We start from the raw sequence: 20,719 nt of genomic DNA on the forward strand, positions 1-20,719 counted from the left end.
GGAGCTACTATATTAAACAAATGTCTAATAATAATAAAATGGCACTTAGCCAACTCCCTTATTAGAGGTGCAAGGCATCCTGTGGTCAAATTATGCAGAGATTGTACTTTTAAGAAGATGCAGCCTGCTCTCCTAGTGCACAGGATGTGGTGCAGGAAACACGGTTTTGCCACAGTTGTCCTAAGCTCCCCAGTGATCACTAGATAAACTGTGAAAGGGGCCCCTTCAGCATTAAAACATAGATGGCACTGGTGGGGAGAGGGCTTAGTTCCCAGCTCTGCTATAAAGCTCTTAATGACATTGGACAAGTTATTTAATCTCTCTATACTTCTTTTCTTTACTGGGGTAGAGGCAGCTTGTAAAACTTCCTGTCTCATAATTTTAATAGAAGTGGTCTTTTCATTGCATTTTTACCTCACTTTTATCTTTGCTCAGTATTTCCAGTTCTAATGCATCTTTCCTGCTGTTTCCCTGTTTCCTAACCTCGCACACCAGAGCCCCATGCCAGCACTGCGCGTTCCAGGCCTGCAGAGGCCAGCAAGAACTCAGCACAGCTGCTACCAAACAGGGGCTGCGACAGATCTGCCATCTTTGGGGCAACCAGGCCAGGCCAAAGGGTTTTCTGAGCTGTCCCATCTGCTAATGACACTCCTCTGGCAACCCTGTTACATAGTTCCCGTACTCTTTTGTCACTGCCACACAAGACGGAAAATTCTGCACGTGGCTCCTCAGTATGCTCTCCCTTAAGGTAATTCTCCTCAGCACTTTCACAGCCTCTGGTAGTTAGACCTCCTCTAGCTAGCTAAAAATACATCATGCTCTCTAAACATATACAATAAAAGCTTACATACCTCGCCTATCTAAACATACGCCAACATACATACCTATTTAATAACTACTATGAATGTGAATTACAATATTTCTTTGCAGACAGCTCACCCAGTGGGATGCATACAGTAACCAAAGCACAGAAGGAAGGGTGCCAGCCAAGCAGTAGCCAGTTTGTTGTGTGTAGATCCCCTTGTTGAGGTCTTTTAAATCCATTTTAATTGGCTGAAAGAGGAATAAGTTATATATACACACACACACACTTATTCACACATGCGTGTGCATATATGTATGTACCTATCAGTAAGCATTTCTTTCATAAGTAATTGTACTAGAAGATTTGACAACAATCTGGCTAAGGAAGAACTAAACAATTGAAAATGCAACTCCCGTTTTAAGAATTAAAATTTAAAGTCACCAGATCACATGAAGGCATCTGGTAATATAATTCAAAGACTACTTTTCCTACAGATAATTATTTTATTACTTATCTACAGTTGTCAACAATATCCATAAATAACAGTAAGCCTGCTGTCCACAATCAAATGGAACTGGAACCATTCAGGTTAACATTTCACTTCTCCTGATACCTAAGATAGTACAGTTACCTGTTAGTTTAGGGGTAAAACTCTGATGCTGAATCCAAGTGGCTGAAGTTGCTTTTTTCATCTGTGCTCCCTACCCAGTGGTATTGCTAATATGACATAAAACACAAATTAAGCTACAATTTCTATTTAAGTAATGCTTTCCTTTTTCATGCTAACCAAACACCTGTTGACATTAAGGTAGAAGCAAACAAAAGTGAAGCAACTTCAGGCAAATAAGTTTGAAATGCAAATGCAGTATAATCTAGATCACTTACTTCCACACAGATTACTGGAATATGCTTCCTAACACCCACAGGCATATATTCTGTGCTGCTCTCCCCAAAACTGCCAGACATCAAGCTCGCAACCTTTGCCTGGAAACAAACCAACATTATGCCCAAGCTAATTCCATTTTTGCCCACTTGAGCCCAATCTTATTTCTTCTGAGGAACACAACCAAACAAGGAATTGGGTTGATATTCTGATCTGTTTTGATGGTTTATACACAGGGTAACCTCAAGCAAGCTTAGTGCCCCCTTACAAAGGTAGGCCAAATTTTGTTTGCTCTGTGGCAAGTTCCTAAATTCTATCAGATTGTATAGCTGCAAGACAGCCTGATCTCTGGATTTCTCTCTCATGTTTATTTATTTTTGAATGAGCTAGAAAGAATACCTCAATAAAAGCATAAAATCTGCCAATATCCAGGAAAATCCTCAAGAGGCTTGACCTAGTTGGAGATAGCTGTTGTAGGAAGGCTGTAATTAAGCAGTTCCAATAGTACACTGACTTCTCACACTAGAGAATGTACATGCTGACCGCAGTTTCTATTAACTGTGCTTATTTGAGGTAACATTGTGCTGGTATTTGACTGACATCCCCAGCAACAAACATGGTGCGCAAGGATCCCTCAGGATTTCAATTTCCTCATGCATCTGGGATGCACTGTTGTCCCTTGTACAATGGGTCCAACAAGCCATGCTACATTAAAAGGGTATTCATGACATGGTATTAGCACATTTATGTTCATCTCTCTCCTTCTTCCCCTAATTCATATTATTTTTGCTTTCAAAAACATGTCCTTTAATCATCCAATGTAAAAATTTTAGTCTGCCTAGAACAAAAACAAGACCAAAAAAGCTTCAGAGAAAGCTTTTTCTTTTAGCTAAATCATTACTTCCACTGAAAGTCTGTAAACTGTTAATCCATTAGTGTCCAATTCTTTAAACTATATGGTCAGACTGAAATCATCTGGAAGCCCAGACACTGAAGTGTTTCTCTCTGATGTTCCAGGCCAAGTGTCCCACATTAAACTGTTTGTAGAATAGGAAAATATTCATATAATGGTATGACTACAACTTCTCAAGGGCATCACAAAAAAATCCTGCGTGCATCTGTGAGGAAATCCCTGTAAGACACAGTTACGATACATATTAATTTTGAATAGCATGGCCCTCTGGGAATTGTGTAAGACTCATGTCAAAACCACTGCATTTACTCTCCAACGGTTAGCCCGAGCTCACTCCTGTGAGGTGTGGGGCAGGATATAAGCCCATTTCTCTGGGAAACTGCACATCTCCAGAAAGCCAAAAATGCTGTAAGTAGTTCTTTGTGCTGCCACTGTCCCTTGTTCCCTGTCCTGTTATTTGTAATCACACCCACACTGTGCAAATCTACTAGGGGAGAAGGGGAATGTTAGGATGAAGTTTCCCTCTCAACATGGTTCGGATGCCTGGCTTTCACCACTCTTCTCACTGGCCCCAGATCTGCCTGGCTTGAACAGCTGGCCAGGAGTCTCCAGTTCCAGCAGCTCTTGGATGCCGGTGTGAGCCACCATTGTGGTGCTGACTGTGGTGGTTGTGCTGGGGTCAGTTTTTGACCAGTTTTTCTCTGCTTCCTGGCCAAATAAGTTGCACTCTGCACTGTCCAAGTCTCTCCATAAAATAATAATTTATACATTTTCCTCTCCTGTTTCCATAATGATGCCCAGGATAGTGGTGCCTAACAAAAATATAACTCCCCTTCCACACACCCTCAAGCACTGGGGATATGGATCAGCGGGATCCTGCTAGGATTGTGTGAGATAATTCAGCTGGTATTTGAAGCTGGTAAGAGAGGAGACACTTCTACAGTAATCTCATACTGGTCTCACGGAAAAGAGCGCAAACCTGACAGACCAGCACAACTCCTAAGTGAGTGTGGGTCTTATTTGTCTATGTCAAGTTGTCTCTACGTTGCCTGAACCGAAAGATGTTCACCCTGACATGCTTTTAAGAGGGATCACCGTTCTGCAAGGGAACAGATCAAGTAAATAAGTACATTTTCTTTTATGCTATCTACATGCAGAATTTTCAACTCTTGAGCTCTCACTACAGCAAAACCAACTAACACACTACGACAGCCTGATCAAGACTGTTTTAACTAACGCCTAGCGGGAGAGAAGCCTGTTTCTTAAGGCTTAAAAACTGTGCCTCCGCAATTACAGTATCACAAGTTCATCTTGTGAAATCAGAGTTGGAATAAAAATGAACTAGTATAATCACACTAGACAATCTCCTAAACATATCCTGGATGTTCTAGGGAGGTTGCATCACTTCAGTGCTCTCATTCTAATATGCATAATTTCTAAACAAGGGATTTACTAAAGAAACAATGTCATAAAGGAAAAACATCGTCTTATTCTATTTAGTACAGACATTTGAGTAGGAATAGCCATTAAATGACTGCTAAGTGGTTAAATACCTGATCTGAACCTGCCCTTGTAGATTCCACTTAGTTCCAGGCAAGAACTAATGCTGCTACTAACTCCTCTAAACAAGGGTAACTGTTTACCTGATGTTGTTTCCCATGAGCAGAATATGAACAACTTTCTGCAAGTCCTTCTTTATAAAGATGACTAAAGACAAGATACTTCTTACAGAGGAGAAGAAAAAAAAAAAAAAAAAGGAAAGTGTTAAAAAGCACTTCCAAAGGATATTCTGCTCTTTTTGGTGCAAAATTTTTCAGCAAAACTTGTTAGTATTACTTCCGCTTTCCTTTGGAATACATTATTCTCCTGACCCAACACAGCCAAAGGGAGTACTCGATTGCTGTGCTATGGATAACCTTGAACAACATCACTCACACTTTCAGACACGGTGCTTTCCACAGACTGCTCTCTTTTGCCTGCTCCCCAGGTAGGAGTTGATACCCTTATCATGCGCAGCTCTTACAATCCCACTTAGACAGCAACTTATGGCAGAGGGGAGGGAGAAAAAACAAACAAAAACAAATTAAACAAATCTCACCTCCATCTTGTGAAGACTAACACTTTATCCCAAATTGTTGACAATTTACTCTTGAAAGCCCACATGGAAAGATTAAACCCTGATCCTGCACATTCCAGAAATGCTGGACAACAAGTAAGCCCCATAACCTTCATTTCTAATGACAGCACAGCCTAATGCTCAGCTCACAAAAGCAGGAGGCCTTCTTGCAAGCACTGCGTCATGATGTTGCAAGAACATTACTGGATTACAAAAATGTTGATAGGCAGATTTGTTCATAATTTGGGCAATTTAAGTAGTAACTTTTCAAACAGAGTCTTTGAGCCTCCATTTTCTTTACTTTTAACTGACTGCCAAGCACTCAGCACACCCTTGCAACCACCTTCATGCATGCACTGTGCCATGATGTAATGCAGTGTGCAATCACAGGACTGCAAGAATGTTTCTAGACAGACTTGTTTACAATCTAAGAAACCCAAACAGTAACTTTCATAATACAAGTCCAACCTCCAGTGCATTTTGTGTATGTTGCTGTGAGACACAAAAAAGAAAAAAAGAAAAAAAAACAAGAACATATCTTTGTAAAATGATTGCAATAACAGATGAATAAACATGCAACCTGATACTTCACATCTGGTATTTCATCACTCCAAATACCTTATTCACATTCAAATATATTTAATACTGTGGAAACTTTATAAGGTACTGATGCCTTTATGGAGGCAGTAACTTGCATGGAACTTTTAAAATTAAAAACAATGGTAAAAATAATTTGCAGCAATTTACTGTATTCTTCATAAAGCTAGTTAGCTCACAATTTCCTTACAGAAACCCAGAAAGACACCTAGTAATAGCAGTTACCTACAGAATCACATAAGCCTAGAGAAAGGTGCTTTGGAAATGAAGACTATTACTACTCATTGTACAAAAATCCTATCATCTGAACAGAAATTTTTATGAAAGTATAATTTTTCCTTTACTATCATGGTAACTCAGGCCAAGAGGTTTTATGCATGACCTAATAAATATATACAACAGTTTTGAAAGGCTGCTATGCACCTTCTCACATTAAATAGTAGTTAGTCCTCTTTGTAATGCAACTAAAAACTTCCTTCTTAAGTACTCATTAATGCACTCTTATGTAGTTTTGATGTACAGATGAATACCTCCAATGTAAATCATGATGACTAATTTCATTTGTAATTGAAGAGCTGATCACATGTTCCAGAAATTAAGATCAAATTATTTTTAAGTCTTAAAGGCAAAAGCCACCTTTGCTACCTTAAGGCTGTGTTAGCAATGTTGGTGGTAACCTATCTGTAGGCATTATTACACTTGCAGAAATTTACGTTGCTGTGGTATTGCCCCTGGAGCTGCACTAAAGCTTCACCTCAGTGTAGCTAAATTTCAAAAAAGATGAAAACATGCACACAGGGCCAAATCCATTCCTGTGGTAACTCCAGTGACTTCAGTGTTACATCAGGAATAAAAGTAGGGCTGCATTTCACAGCAGCTTTCATTCTTCTAATCTTTTCCAAAACACTCTCCGAGGAGCAAAGACAAGCACAGGCAGATATCCTGCCAATAAGTGAGTTCACAGGAATTGCTACGAGTAACTAAACTGTCAGCAGTGAAAGACCAACAATTTGAACAAAGTACAAATGCAGGACAGCCAATGCCCTCTAATGGGCTAGAGTATTTACTATGTACTGGAGAAGCAGGGGCACAGAAATTCATTTGAATTAATCTCTTAAAGGGGAAATAAATGATAGGGTGTCCCACCTCAAACTAGTGGCTGATATTTGCTATTAATCAATTCTTCTTTTGATGCTGTACAGATGAAAAAAAATCTTACCAATACCTTGGAAGACAAAGGAAAATGGGTCTAGCAGAGTCTCTCTTCCATGGGCTTTGCTCAACTACTTCCACAGAGGGAGAGCTTGAAGTTATGCATGTGTTCCTTTACCCTGCCACTCTGCTCAAAGATTTGATATTTACTCCTCCCTCACCTTCCCCCCACCTCCGCACTCCCCATTTACTAGTCGATACCATAGTAGTTAGTAGCAAAGCCAAAACTGTAAGATCATCTTGAGTGCACAAGCGCACACACACACAGCAGGGGGAAGAGGAATGACAGTCAGCGCTTTCCTGCAGAAACCTTATCACTTGTCCCTTGGCCTTAGTGTGCACTCCCTTTCTCTCAAGAATTTCCGAACTAAGGTTCTTGGAATTTGCCCCCTCTGAACCAAAACAAGTGTCTTTACTTCTTACCCAATCATTTCCTATAAATTCAAAAACAAGAGTTTTATTAAGTTTTTATTTTGTTTTCTGAGGGCTTCTTCAAGGAGCCATAATCCAGGACTGGTGGCAGTGTCAGTGGCAGACTTAAATGCTCACAGCCTCATGCAGGTCACGACTTTGTCCTTACGACCAAGGATGCCCCAGGGCCACAAAGCACCACAGCATTCCCCTCCTCCCTCCCCAGCCACAGGGCCCCAAAACACCCCTCTGTGGGAGCAGGATTGAAAGAAAGTCTTCAGTTCTCATCCCTGTCTGGTGCCGTAAGTTACTTTTTTGGGAAGGCAAGGGGAGAGGGAAACACCCTCCCCTCCCCTTCCCAGTCCAAGATCACAGCTGTAGTGGAACAGCTGAAGCGATCCGGGCTGCCAGGAGAGGTCACGGCAGTCCCTCGGTGCTGCCGGGATGGCTGTGCCAGTGCGGGCCATGCTGTGACAGCCCAGGCGACACAGCAGGCAGGGGCCCCGCAGTCCCTCCGTGCCCTGTGAGCCCATGCACAGCCCCCTTCAGAAAGCTCACTTTCAAGGACCATTTCAGACCACCGCAGACAACAGTGAAGAAACTCTGGCTTCTGGTTACATGGACGTTGCGAAGCTCTCATTAAATCAAAGGCAGAGACTTAGAATGCTTCGTCAAGCAAAATCTCTGCTCATCTCCAAAGACAAAAAACTACAATTGCTTAACTTAATCCACACAGAGTGATCATTATATTTGCCACTGCAAAGATCATATTTTTCTAGTGCCTATATCTAAAGGTAATTTCAGTCAGAAAATGAAATGGTGCTCTACCGACCTTTTGTCTTACATGGTTCATGAATTACAATATCCCCCAACACTATGGAAGCTTAGAGATATTGCAATGTCTCTCTTGTAAGTGAAATAAACTTGGTATGCCACTAAAAGGCATTAAATTATTTTCATTATGCCACACAGAATCTAAAACACTTACACTGTTTTGATTTCAAAATCCTTGGAGAACAATTATGCTCTCAGGGCCATAAGACTCTATTATAAAGTCCTCAGAAACCTAGCATGGTTTCAATAAATCCTCAAACACTACAAAGCAGTTACTCAGCTTAAAGAATGAAAACATGAGTTCATCCACTGCAAAGTCAGGATGTAAATTCTACTAATATAGTATCCTGCACTTCCTAACACATTTTTTCTTCCCAATCAGGATAACGCTTTAAGTCAAGTTTTCAGCATAATGCACGCACCTCCTTTTTCTGGTTGAAAGGTTGATTTAGGATGAACATTAATAAATATGACATGCATATATGCTTATGGTATTATTAGCTAGCAGTAATAATCAGCAACTAGATATGCATATATCTATGAACATATATGAATGTTTTCTACTTACATATAATTTAACAAATGGTAACATTCGGTACCAAAGCACCATTAAATAAAATCAGTGATTGTCAAAATGAGTGGATAAATATGTTAATTTCTTTAATTTATACCATGTCACAAAGTACGCTTTAAAACAGTATAAATCAGATTTCAGGGGTGATTGCTGTGGATTCTGATTTAAAAAAAATGCAGCCACCCTTATTTTGGTTGATGAGGCTATTCCAGCCTAAGTAGAGCTTTTGAGCATAAATACACAATAAGCTTGTTTGTATATACATGCTCATGTCCTCCTAGAAAGAGCACAACCTTCTAATTAAGCAAATCATCTTCCCCTTTCCAAAGGAAAATAACAACAACAAGATGCAATAAAAACACGCAGAAAATGGCAAGAAGAAGAGGACAAGAGAAATTATATTCCCCTGTATGGGTCAGGGGGGCTAGAAAAAGAGAGTGAGAGAAAAAGAGAGAAAGCAAACACCCGGGCAGGAAACCGGGGCCCAGCAACTTTCTGCCAAGGGCAGCTGAGATGCTTCATCACAACTCGCTTTTTCCAGACACCACGCTTCGTGTGGCCGCCAGGGTCACATGGCAGCTGCGAGGGGAGGCCGGGTCCCGCTGCCGGTGACCCCCCCGAAACGCCGCCACCGCCGGCAGCAGCAGTGTCCGTTTCCATGACCTCGCGCAGGGGGGGCACGGGGGCACAGCTGGTGGCAGCTGCAGCACCATCTGCTCGGGGCTGCACTCGGGCCCAGCCACCCCCTCCTCTGCCTGGGGACGGCCCCACCAGGTAGGGAGGCAGGGCCGCCTTTCCCTGCATCCCCCAAAGGCACGGCCACCGCCTGCCCACGGCCGCCCACAGATCGACGAGCTGGAGCGATAGCTCCGTGGCCCGCAAAGAAAAGTTTGCAAAATGGAAAAGAAAAAAGCGACCATGCCTTGGGAGCAAGAGAGCTTGGATGAGTGGGACGAAAGCAACAGAGGCCCGGACAGTGTGTGCAAATGTCAGCATCCCTCGATGGAGCATATATTTATGGAATGCTGTCAGCACATCATCTGATTTATAGCAGTCTGCACTGAGAAAAGGGAAAAATAAAAGGAAAGAAAAAGAAAGGCACAAAAGCACCCCCTAACTTGCATCTTTTTTTGAGAAGATTTTTGAACACAAGAACTTTATAGCTTCCCAATTTAATATTGTATGTTCTGCCATGCGATCCTGCCACTGTATTTCCCGTTTCTCTTTCTGCACCATTTATTGCAAAAATAAGGAAAATGCTTACGTATTTTTTATGCTCAAGGAGTGACACATTTAAAAGCTTCTTTTCAACATTCCCCTTTAGGCAAATTATAGCATTCATTAAGGACACATTTATGCATCAATACTGCTTCCAAGTGCCAGCAGTGAAAGGACTGGTCGGGACCATCCTGAGCAACACATCAGCCCAGCAGAGCTCTCTCAACTTCACAGATTTATTCAAGATTTACTCCATAATTACTAAAATCAGAGCCAGGAATTGTGTAGAAAAACAAGCTGTCCTTTACAGCTCGCACTGGGACAATTATTTCCAAAGGCTAAATGTGCACCACTTACCATACATTTTGCCTTCATCTGATAAGATGATTTTCCTCCTCCCACATGGTGGATAGATAGCTAGAGCCTCCTGAAAGCTCTGTTCGATGTCAGGGCTCCAGACACCTTCTGCATCATTGTCAATAGGTTTATCTGCAGAATCGCTCATTCTTTCAATATCTTCGGCAGGGCTCTCGCTGCCGCTCCAGCTGCTGGGCTCAATGGTGATGGCTGGGGTCTCCAAGCTTAAGCTTGGAGTCTTAAAGGAAATAAACCTACAAAACAAACAAGTCAACAAGGCATTAAGGACATGGAACTTCAGGCACACATTTCTGGTTACTTCTGATTCTAAGTTAACAGCAGATGAGCAGTAATGGGAATAATGCGAGCATGGGAAGCATCCAGGAAAAGTAAAATATTAACAACAGTTCTAACCCAAATTAGTAGAGGATGAACGATAAGGTTGTCAGAAGAGGAACTCTACCACACATTTTCTACATCCAGTTACATGAAGGCACATAGCATCAGGTTATATTTCACAGATTGACAAAATAGGTCTTAATACTGGGGAAAACTCTACAACACATAACATATTTAATGTGGCTAAGACTGGCACCTGTAAAATAACAAACCAGACCCTCAAGCAGGGGTAAATCAGTTTCCTGTCCACTGGCTGGAAAGGAAGTACCACCATTTACATCACAGTGGCCACCGGAGCCTAAAACAACTTAAACCTAAAACCCAAAATAAAAACTATCGTTCACATTCATCTGGATGTTGGATGTCGTGGAGTACATGGAATTACACTAGCGACAACATAGCTCAATGTGATTAACTAGAAAAGGCTCTACTTTTCAGATCTTACCCAAATATATAATACAATCAGAATCTGAGCTATGTACAAATGGAAATCTTTAACGTGATAATACCAGAGAAAGGAATTACATGAAAAGATATATATTTTGCCTGTTTTAAAAGGTCCCTGTCACAGAACCACAGCAGAACAAAAATTACAATCTTCAAGTTGCTGAATCTATTTAATAAGAAATAATTTAATATAGCTGCACCTGCTTACACCACCAGAGCTGCAGATCTGTCAGTGTTCCTTTTATATTTTTGAGAGAAATACAACTCTGCTATAAAGATTTGCTCCAGGCAAAAAAGCTGCTATACCAGACCAAATTCATCTCTGGTGTAATTCTTTGTGAAGTCAGTGAAATAACACCAGGAACAGATTTGGCTCAACATGTCTAGGCATAATGCAGTTTTATTTTGAAAAAAGAAGTTTGGTGACTCTAACTGATCTAAATGGATAGGAGTGTTCAAACATGCATGCATGTGCTGCACACGCTCTTAAAAATCCAGTTAGTTGCCTGAACACTGAAAAAAATATGTATGTATAAAACACTTATTTTATCAGGGGAGATGAGAGCAGGCCCCTTCTATTTGCAGAAGGGGATGTCCCCACCTGCCCCTCTCCAGCTTAACACCAACACACCTTTCAGCAGACTCTCAGTACATCCTAAACAGGTGAGAAGTGGCACACTGACAAACAGCTGATGGAAAAGAGGGGGACATAATTAAGTTGGAGGCTACAGCAGCTCTGGAAAAACACCTTTTTGAGCTGGAGAACTCCCTGAAAGTAGAAGTATTTACAGCTCTCCTCACCTGAGCTAACCAATGAGCCAATCACTAGATCCCAAACGTGACAGTCCGGTCCATCAGAGGCTAGGGAGCCTTGGAAAAAAAAAAACGAGCTGAAATGGGGGAATCTGGGAGTGGTCTTGCAGTCTCACTAACCAAAGTTACCAGTCTGATGCCTGAAGTATGGGGTATTTCCACTCCTGTGGGCTTTACAAGGCACTCTGAGGGATCAGTACACATGAAATTGACTCTCAAGAACTTTATTTTCCCTACTTGAACGTCTTTTTCTACAGAGAGGCATTCAACTTAGCATTGGTTTTAGCATTTCAGCACAGCTTACAACAACGTTAGTGCCTACCCACTGGTAATCTCAAGGCTAACAGCATCTCGAACGCCTTTTAATAACTGATAATGAGGCAGGGGATGGATTCACAGGGAACCACACACAAATGAGGAGCAGGAGCGAAGTATGCCCAAATACACCACTTACTGTCTGAGAAATGCAAAATGTGCCAAATTTTTTGAAGCCTCATCACAAAGAGGGATATGTAAACATTTGTAAAATAGTGAAGCACAATCCTTCAAAATTTTCAGAAGGCTGAAGGCTTGATTCAGCTCTCAAGACTGGAATCTTATACTGAAGGTTTAGCAGAAACAAACACAGCAATATTGGGAAAGAACTGACAAAAACGATCATTTGCACTTAAGCCTTCAAATAGAGGGGGAATTTTAGGTAAAGGAGGTAATTAAACGGTGACTGGGATAATTAGCAGGGTTTCAGTTTTACTGCCACAGTGCACAGAAAATGGCTACGGGAGATTTTACTGGCCTCACGTGATTGAGACCACAGTTCAGCATTTCACCAGAAGACAGCACAGAGCAGGACTGTTTACTAGATCAGTTCTTCAAACGTGACTCAGGGAGGAAATCCTTCCCCTCCTCGATCACAGGGACTACATCCTGCAACACACAGCACAGCCACTGGCATCTTTCCCTCCAGCCCAACCACGCTCTGCTTACAAAATCTGCTGCAGTCGTAGCCCCAAGTCTTATTATCGTCCTATAACCAGTTCTTGTTATTGCATTATGCTGAAATAATAATTAAAATGCACACAAGGAAAACAGAGAGGTTCTAAAGTAATTAATATTACTTGATATTCATGTTAGATCTTGCATTGTGTTTACTGGTGAATTTTCACTAATGTGCTGTCTCCCTTCCCATTCCTTTTTACCTACTTGGATATAATCTTGAGGCATTAGTAGCTACTATAGAAGCCTCTAACATGTAAGACAAGCGTTTCTTCCGGAATCTGTATGATGGGGTAGGGAGCAACCTCCTGGAAAAAAACCCTCTCATGTACTAAAGGTTGTTTTTAGTGATTTCCATTTTGGTGAATGCTGACACTACAGATCAAGCTAGAGGACCAAGGAGCGAGAAAACCCTGTACTGCAACCACTAAATGGCTCCCTATTATTTCACAAAAATAATGAGCTTCTCTCTCAATCAGTTCCAGCCCAGCTCTATGTATCAAAAGGCAATTCCACCTCATCTTTATCTCGAATTCTAAGGATCCATCTATGATTAAAACTTTCAGACCTATTATGCTGGAGTTGAACATGATTGTCAAAAAATAATACAACTGGTCAATAGATGAGCTTTGTTGCACATTTCTAATGAGCAATAAATCTCATGTGAGAAATACGGTCTTCCAGTCCAATTTAAATGTAAAAAAAAAAAAAAAAAAAAAAGCCTTCCGTTTATTAACAAACTCCAAATCTCCTAATACCAACTTTTAGTGGAGGAAGCGTTAATTTCCTGGAGGCAATTAACAAAAACAACCAAAAAGGATCCAAGGATCCATTTGCACGTCAAGTTAGAGGGTACATCAAGTTGAAAAGTTCTATATTTGCTTTTTATCATGTTAACTTTTACAGAACCAATTTCATGCTTGTATTTTATGTGAATAAATTAAAATACCTCCATGCTTCCCAGAAAACCAACCAAACAAACCCTACCAGATTTTGGCTATCCTTTTTGTACCTTCTAAAATTTCTTAAAACACACTGCTGCAGTTTTGGAGTTCCCTCTTCAGAGTTTTCCTTTTAATACCAGTCCCTCTGACACATATTTTAAGACATCTTCCCATGTGCCTAAGTTCCTTTAGTTGCCACCCTGAACAGTGAACTCTTGAAGCTGATTTCTATTCCCTCTATTTAAGTCAATTCTAAGTATGACTGGCTTTCTCCTGTAGTTTTTGCAGGACATGTTGACTGTGCATAATGGAGGTATGTTCCCCTCTCAAACAACATGATATTTTCCATTTAGCAATGGAGAAACTAGCAGGGACAATATTAGATTTAAAAAATATGTTTTATAGGAAATATCAATTTATTACAGCTTCATGAGGTACAAGAAATTATTCATCTTCATGACATTCACTTGGTTGAAAAGTTACTTTAAAAACTCAGAAGAACAAGGAAAGCTATTGTCAGAGCAGATCAAACCAATGAATTTAAGCAAAGCCAAATGGTAGTCTGGAACATCTTATCAAGGGAATGGTTTATTTGGTTGTATAAAACATTCTCTTATGCCTTCACTACATGAGCAATGCAAACCTGGACTTGCCCAGAAAGTTGCTGCTCCCAGACCAACAGCTGAGATCAACAGCTCTTTACAGGAGTGTAGGACAAGTGCAGATCTAAGGCCTTGATATGTTTCATATCCTTCAATACTTCTACAATGAACTAACATGCAAACACTGTTTTTCAAGAGTCATTTAAGCTGAATCTTCTTTTATAATGTCCTGCAAAAGTTCAATCATTTTTTCTGCTTGTTCCTTAAACTTACTTTCTTGAATTTCAGCGTACAGGTGCTGAAGGGTGCCTGCACTGAGGTATCACTTGCATACATGCATAGCCACTGGAAGAGGTTTAATATTCTGCAGATACTGGTGCAGGAATACAAGAAAGACTGAAAACATGCCTTGGTTCTGAGAGGTGTCTGGGGAGGGGGAAAAATTACATCTCCCTGGTTTTCTAAATTCTGTCTATGTGAAAGAGATCAAGTGCAGTTATTTTTTAGATATCCTGCAGTGGCATCTGCAAGAATTTCCAGGTATAGTTACCGTCTGGCTATGAATGGCTACAGAAGGTTACCAGATAATTTTTACAACTAGCCCAGTATTTCTAAACCAGCTCTTTCATAAAGATCTTAATTATTGATGTAAAAATGTCAAGAGTTGAAGTGATTACTTAACACTTTTAAGAATATATTTTCAGATTGTGAACAACTTCATCTTAGCTTCGGTTCTATAAAAACAATGGGATCAGGAATCCAACAAGCTTTTTATAAATATCAAGACGATAATGAGCAGATGAGTAAAAACCAACTAATTCTAAATTTGCAGATGGCAAATTTTCTCTCAAAGCTTGAAAAGTTGCAGGCCCGTGGGATTTTGATTTTCCTTGTGCTTTGTGCTGCAGTGCAAATCCACAGCTGGAGTGCTAAGGCTTCAGGAAAGTACTGCTGGAGATAATCCAGAGGAAGAAAGTTATCAGATCTAGAAAACATGACCTACCAGGAAAGGAATTGTGTTTGTTTAAATTTGGAGAAGACTGATGTGAGAAGATAACCACTTTCAAATAAGGAAAAGGTAACAGCAAAGTAGAGACAAAGCTCTCTGACAATTCTACCAGGGAAAGGACAAGAAGCAAAGAATGTAAGTTGCAGTGAGAAAAACCTATGTTAGGTGTTTGGAAGACCATTCTGACTCCACAATCAGCCACACAACAGAAGTGATCAGTGTGGGACACTGGGAAACTGTAGGGGAGGAGAGGGGTTGTTGAGAACAGGTGACAAACTGTTCTCAGGAATGATGCAGCTCTGCTTAACCCTGTCTGAGGAAGAGGAACAGACTATATGATGCCATGAGACTCAGCAGCCGAAAGAGAACATAAACTGCCCAAACAGAAGGAAACCTGCAGTGGGAGCATATCCTTGCCCAGGGGAAAACCCAGGTGCTCAAGAGACACCCTAGACATGCTGGCAACAAGACAGCTTGGTCAGCAGCAGGACAGAAACCCAGGGGAAAGCAGGCTTCTTACTGCTGATGCCCACGGAGCTATGTGCTCCTCTGCTCCACACAGGTCCCTCGCACAGCTGCTGGGCAGTTTGCTGTGTGAACATCACTTGTGAAAGCCTCCTGTGAAGCAGCTCATCAAGACAGGCAGGACAGGGAGAGGGCAAAGTACCAGGCAGAGAAGAGGGCTCCTCCTCTGGTTTCTCTCCACGGGGGCTCTAGGAGGCAAGGCTGCTCCCACCCTCCCTTCACATGTCCATACATCTGTCAAAACGCCAGACCCTCCACATCACACCCAGGTTTCTGAAGCTCTTCTGCATCAACTACAATAAATCCAGAACGGGTAGAAAGTGTGGATTTTACTAAGATTTTTTTTTCCTAATCCAAAATCAGCTTAACTCACAGCAACAGTATGAAGAGTGCTGCTATCGCTGCCAGTACCAAATTCTTCTGCAGGTCTCTGTGGCAGGCCAATTTCTTACTGAAGGAGGAACTCAGCATGGGAAGAGTCACAGCATCTCCACGGGCATACAGAAAACCACCTCTGACTCTCTAACAAAGCACACCTGGAAAAAAATCCTAGGTAGGAGCCTTGTCCCAATCTAAGGCAGCATATGGCATTGCAAAGTATTAGAAGTGAAGCTTTTGTTAAACTTCATTTTTTCCAACTAAAAATGAGCTGAATTTTCTACATTGTCAGTAAAAGTATCTTTGCAGTATTTATGCAAGTCAAGAAATACGATCAAAAATTTTTGGAATAAAAGATTAATTTTTTATTCAAAACAAATTCATACTCTGGATTTTGTAGCTGTAATATTTAAGCATGAATGGATTTTTCTGATTCTTTGAGGTGCACATGGCATTACTTTCAAGAAAACACAAATATGTTTAAGCAATTTTATATTTAATTTACCTTTATGAGGAAAGGATATAACAGTACGAAGAATAAAAATGTAAATAATTTACAGAGCATCCAGTGGTAAAATCATTAGCTTAAAATGTCTTTATTGTATTTTTGTTACAAGGTCTACTTATCAGCAATTATTCCCTCTAAGAAGAGAGAGCACCAGGAGAGAGAAAGAAGCCCATTTCTAGGACAAAGTATTCCTTTAAAACTCAGCCAGACTAATTCAGCCATTCACTTCTGCCACTGAAATGAAATAAAAAGAGTTTTAATCTGTCTGCATGAACACTTGTGGAAAAAAAAAAATCTGATGCTGTGCTTTTTCTGGCCATCAAATAGTTGCAAGCAATGATGCTTCCATACATTTCCTATCTCAAGACTTTATCCTACTAGAGACCAGAACTAGTTTAAGTTACCATTTCTCACTTGGCATTCAACCTGTTTACTAACTACAAGCTACCTACTTCAGGTTTGTCTTTGGGACCTGGGGAGGACTAACATGATCGGTTCATCTACAGCTACAGAGCACCTGTGAAAAGCAGCACGACTATTTTTTCTGAAGCAATTGCATTAGTCAATTAGTGAAATCAGGTGTTACTTTCCTCCCCTCCACTACAGCACTCAGTTACATGTAAAAGCAGCAGGAAAACAGATAGTGCCATGCCAGTGTACAAAATAACAAAACCATGTAACTTAACATCAATAAAGTGATAGTTCCCTTTAGTCTGCAGCCAGCTCATCTGAGAAGATTTACACATGCAGCTTCATGAACTGTGAGGAAACTGTGCTGCTGAACAAAGCATTACTTAGATCTGCAAGAGTAGATACAGACATACGGACATAAATGTGAAATTAGGATTATATGAACTGTTTCTGAAAAAAAACAATGCATTCTTCTTGAATTGCTCATTTTTCACTTAGAGAAACAGATTACTCAGCAAAGAGTGGGCTGATGTTAATACATGGGAATTCTTCCCTTTGCAAACAGCTTTCGTCTCTCTGCACTCTTTATGCAACAGAAAAGGAGTACTTCTTACCACTCTGAAGGCCTTTTTTTTTTTTTTTCCAAAAGATGCTTTTGTTAATATATAATTATTGCTGTAAGGATGCTGAATCATTGACTCCAGCCCAATTTTCTTTTCAGTTATTTTTAATTTCATAGAAATTACTAAAATGGTTCACCTTCTACGTGGGGAAACAGCCGGATTCTGACTGTGCCTTCATCAAACTCACTGGCTCTGTTGGTTTGTGCTGGCTCACCAAGACTCCTCCTGCAGACAGCTACAGCTTCAAACCGCCCGCAACATCTAGCCAGTGCCCAGCAATCCAACGCACACAGTGCTTTGTAAGGGGCTACACATGGCCCATGGTCCGTGATGGGCACTGATTACCAAGTTATCACTGAGTAGGTGAATCTTAACATATCAGTTGTGAATCCCTATCTCATTATGGTCACAGCTGTTCAAGAAACAGTTCCTTCCCCATGTGATACTGAAGCAGTCACATTCATCCTAGGTGCTAGTGCTCATTTACGCCCAGCTGGTTTCAATTATAAGGGTGTTCCTGGGATATATCCCAGCTCAAATACTGCATTATGGTAGTAACCAACAAAGATTATTCTAAATATGACTTGGCATTCAGAGGAATGAAGAACAGTGAGTATCGTGTCTGACTTGCTTTCACTAATTACCAACATGAAGCAAAGCAAGGGATAAAATATTTACCAGCTCTTAGAAGGAGAAATCATCCTTCCTGCAACTGCAGGAGGCAACTGTGCCGCAAGCCAGCTGCTGCGCTCTGCAGCAGGAGCAGATCGGGCACCTACCATCACCAGACAGTGATGGCTTGTGAATGGCAACGGCAACATCTACTGCCAGTGGAACACTGTGGCATGCCTACCCCAGCTGTATTCCAGCTGGGGATTTTCTATGGCAAAAGTTGTTAGACTGTGAAATGGGGATTATTAATATTTCACCATTTGCCAATTATCCAGCTTTCAGAAGAATGCTCTGTGACTGAGGGGAGTCTGCCTGCACCTGGGGGGTGGGTTCCAGTCCTAGGGCAAGCGAAAGGGCTTGGGCTGGCCCGAGGACAACTATTCACCACAGAAAACACCAGGCCCCAAACTGCCTTGTAGCAGCTCTGTAAGGAACACTCCCCAGCCCTGAGACCTGTACATAGAGGCCACAGTACAGTCCCTCAGGGCAAGGGCAAAGCCACTGCTTTACTTGGGGTGTGTTTACTGAGCATGTGTTTGGCAGTTCACTATAATTCATCACACTGTCAGTGCATGTAAACAGAAAAAAGAAAACTGGCATATGTATCTACCAGGACAATAGGTTTTAATATGTACAAGGCTGGAAAAAAAGGACACAAAAGTAGATGCAATTCTTGCGTTAACCTAACAACAGCCTATTCCTTGAATGCCTCAGGCTCAGACACCCCAAGGAGGCTCAGGCAGGGATTCAGTCTTCACAGAAGCTCCATGCCTTCCACGTGACTCCACAACTTATGAATTACAGTAGAAAAGCCCAAAGAAAACAGACACCGGCCCTCCTTCAGAGTTAAGCGTTGTTCATCTCTCCCCATCCTTCCATACACATAACCTTGGCATCTGGACCTGGATACAGACACAAACGCCCTGCATACCTTTGGAGCTAGCCATTTTGTGCACTTAATGGTGTTTTTGCCACTGTTCCAATCCCATCTACCTGGGAGGAGGCAAATGATGTAAACACAGTCAATGGCTTCCATATGTGCAAATAATCTTTTCTTTGTAGTTTGTTGTAACTAACTTCCCACAGCACCCTTGAGCACGACCAGTTATTTTTTACCCCAAAAGCCAAACTGGATCTATTAATAACACATAACAAGTATTATAAATATTAGAATTAGGTAAATCCTTGATCTCTGGTGTGTTTCTAGCTTCCTGCTGGGACCACATATGATCCATTGCTCACACATATGACAGACCTGGCACCGAGTCGTTCTGTCTAGACGTAGCCCTGAAACCGTTCGTTCCCCCAATTCCCCAAGCCTCCCCAGTTTTATTGGTGTTCCCACGTCACACAGACATGTGCAAAATGAGCTCCAATCATTCATGCTCACAGCTCTCTTATTTTACTCCTAGCATATGAGTAACTGGTTTCCTACTCCAATATTAGATTTTTCTCTTTTTTGATTAATTTGTTTTCAGGATGAAAGTTTTTTTTTTTTTTTTCCACAATGGCTGCAAAAACATGAGTGTTCACTCGAACAGCTCTGAGTGAGGTGGGAAAAGGGACAGAAAGCCACCTGCTTGAACAACTTTATGTATGTTCAGTCAGGAAGGGGAAAACCAAAGCTATTTGAAGGGTGGTCCAGTGTCTGACTGGTTCATATGTAACATAAAACTTTCATCTATATAAAAAGTATTTTATATAATGATTTAAGTATTCTGTTAAAAAGGTACAAAAAAGGCACAGTAAAGTAAAAGGTTCATTCATTTACTCAGGTGCGTTTGTTTAAACAAGAAATAGCCACAAGATTAACCCTTTCTCTATACAAAGCTGAAGAAGGGCCCTTCTTTTATGAAGCAGGAGAAATGCAAGTTTTGCGACTTATGCCTGCAACATCTCATTGGCCAAATACACCCCTGGAATCCAGCAGCTGGCACCTTTCATCCCTCAAGTCTACTTATTCTCTGCTTTGCAGATGTTATACAAACACTCCTTTATGTAAGTGCAAACACACGCTTTCTCAAACATACATTGAAAGACCTAACTTTTAGCTAAAATTCATTTTACAAATTAAGAAACTCTGACAAACATTATCTGTAAGCTGCAGACTCATTAAAGCAGCTACCTGTATATGTACCTTTAGAAAACAGGACACTATAGATACCTCATGCTCACCTGAATGTGCCGATATGGTACGTGGTAGAACCAAGAGAAAACAGTTTTATTCTGCTTTGGCGTTACTACTTGAATACAGCCCTGGGCTCTGATCCTGCCAACACAGAGCCATTTTATACATATGAATAATCACTCCAAGTTTAATGAAGCTCTTTGCGTCTCCATTAGCAATTGTTTTGGCTGGAATAAGACACTGCCTATCAGCCCTGGAGGAGCCTGGAAGCAGAGGAGAGATAATACTGGGAGGCTCACTTTGGGAAAGGCTGTGGTTTTCTGGTGATAGAACACAGAATCACAAGA

The 20,719-nt window shown here is 41.1% G+C and overlaps 1 protein-coding gene and 1 long non-coding RNA gene across 14 annotated transcripts in view; one reads left to right on the forward strand and one right to left on the reverse strand.

Annotated features, from left to right (window-relative positions):
• Positions 1 to 20,719, reverse strand: part of TEAD1 (TEA domain transcription factor 1) — a 160,609-nt gene that overhangs the window by 94,645 nt on the left and 45,245 nt on the right. For 12 of the 13 annotated variants that reach the window (XM_080593055.1, XM_080593054.1, XM_080593059.1 and 9 more), the window contains exon 3: positions 9,921 to 10,174. In XM_080593055.1, coding sequence (XP_080449181.1) covers positions 9,921 to 10,068 — 148 coding nt within the window. In that variant the 5' untranslated portion in view covers positions 10,069 to 10,174. Of the gene's footprint in view, positions 1 to 9,920; positions 10,175 to 11,567; positions 11,637 to 20,719 lie in introns of all 13 variants that reach the window. The other variant, XM_080593060.1, reaches the window with a different exon arrangement.
• Positions 11,643 to 17,562, forward strand: LOC308195514. The gene is made up of 2 exons (XR_013951583.1): positions 11,643 to 16,205; positions 16,648 to 17,562. It is a non-coding gene; the product is annotated as an uncharacterized lncRNA (long non-coding RNA).

This window comes from Anser brachyrhynchus, assembly GCF_964034855.1.
Source record: "Anser brachyrhynchus genome assembly, chromosome: 5".
Taxonomy (NCBI): domain Eukaryota; kingdom Metazoa; phylum Chordata; class Aves; order Anseriformes; family Anatidae; genus Anser; species Anser brachyrhynchus.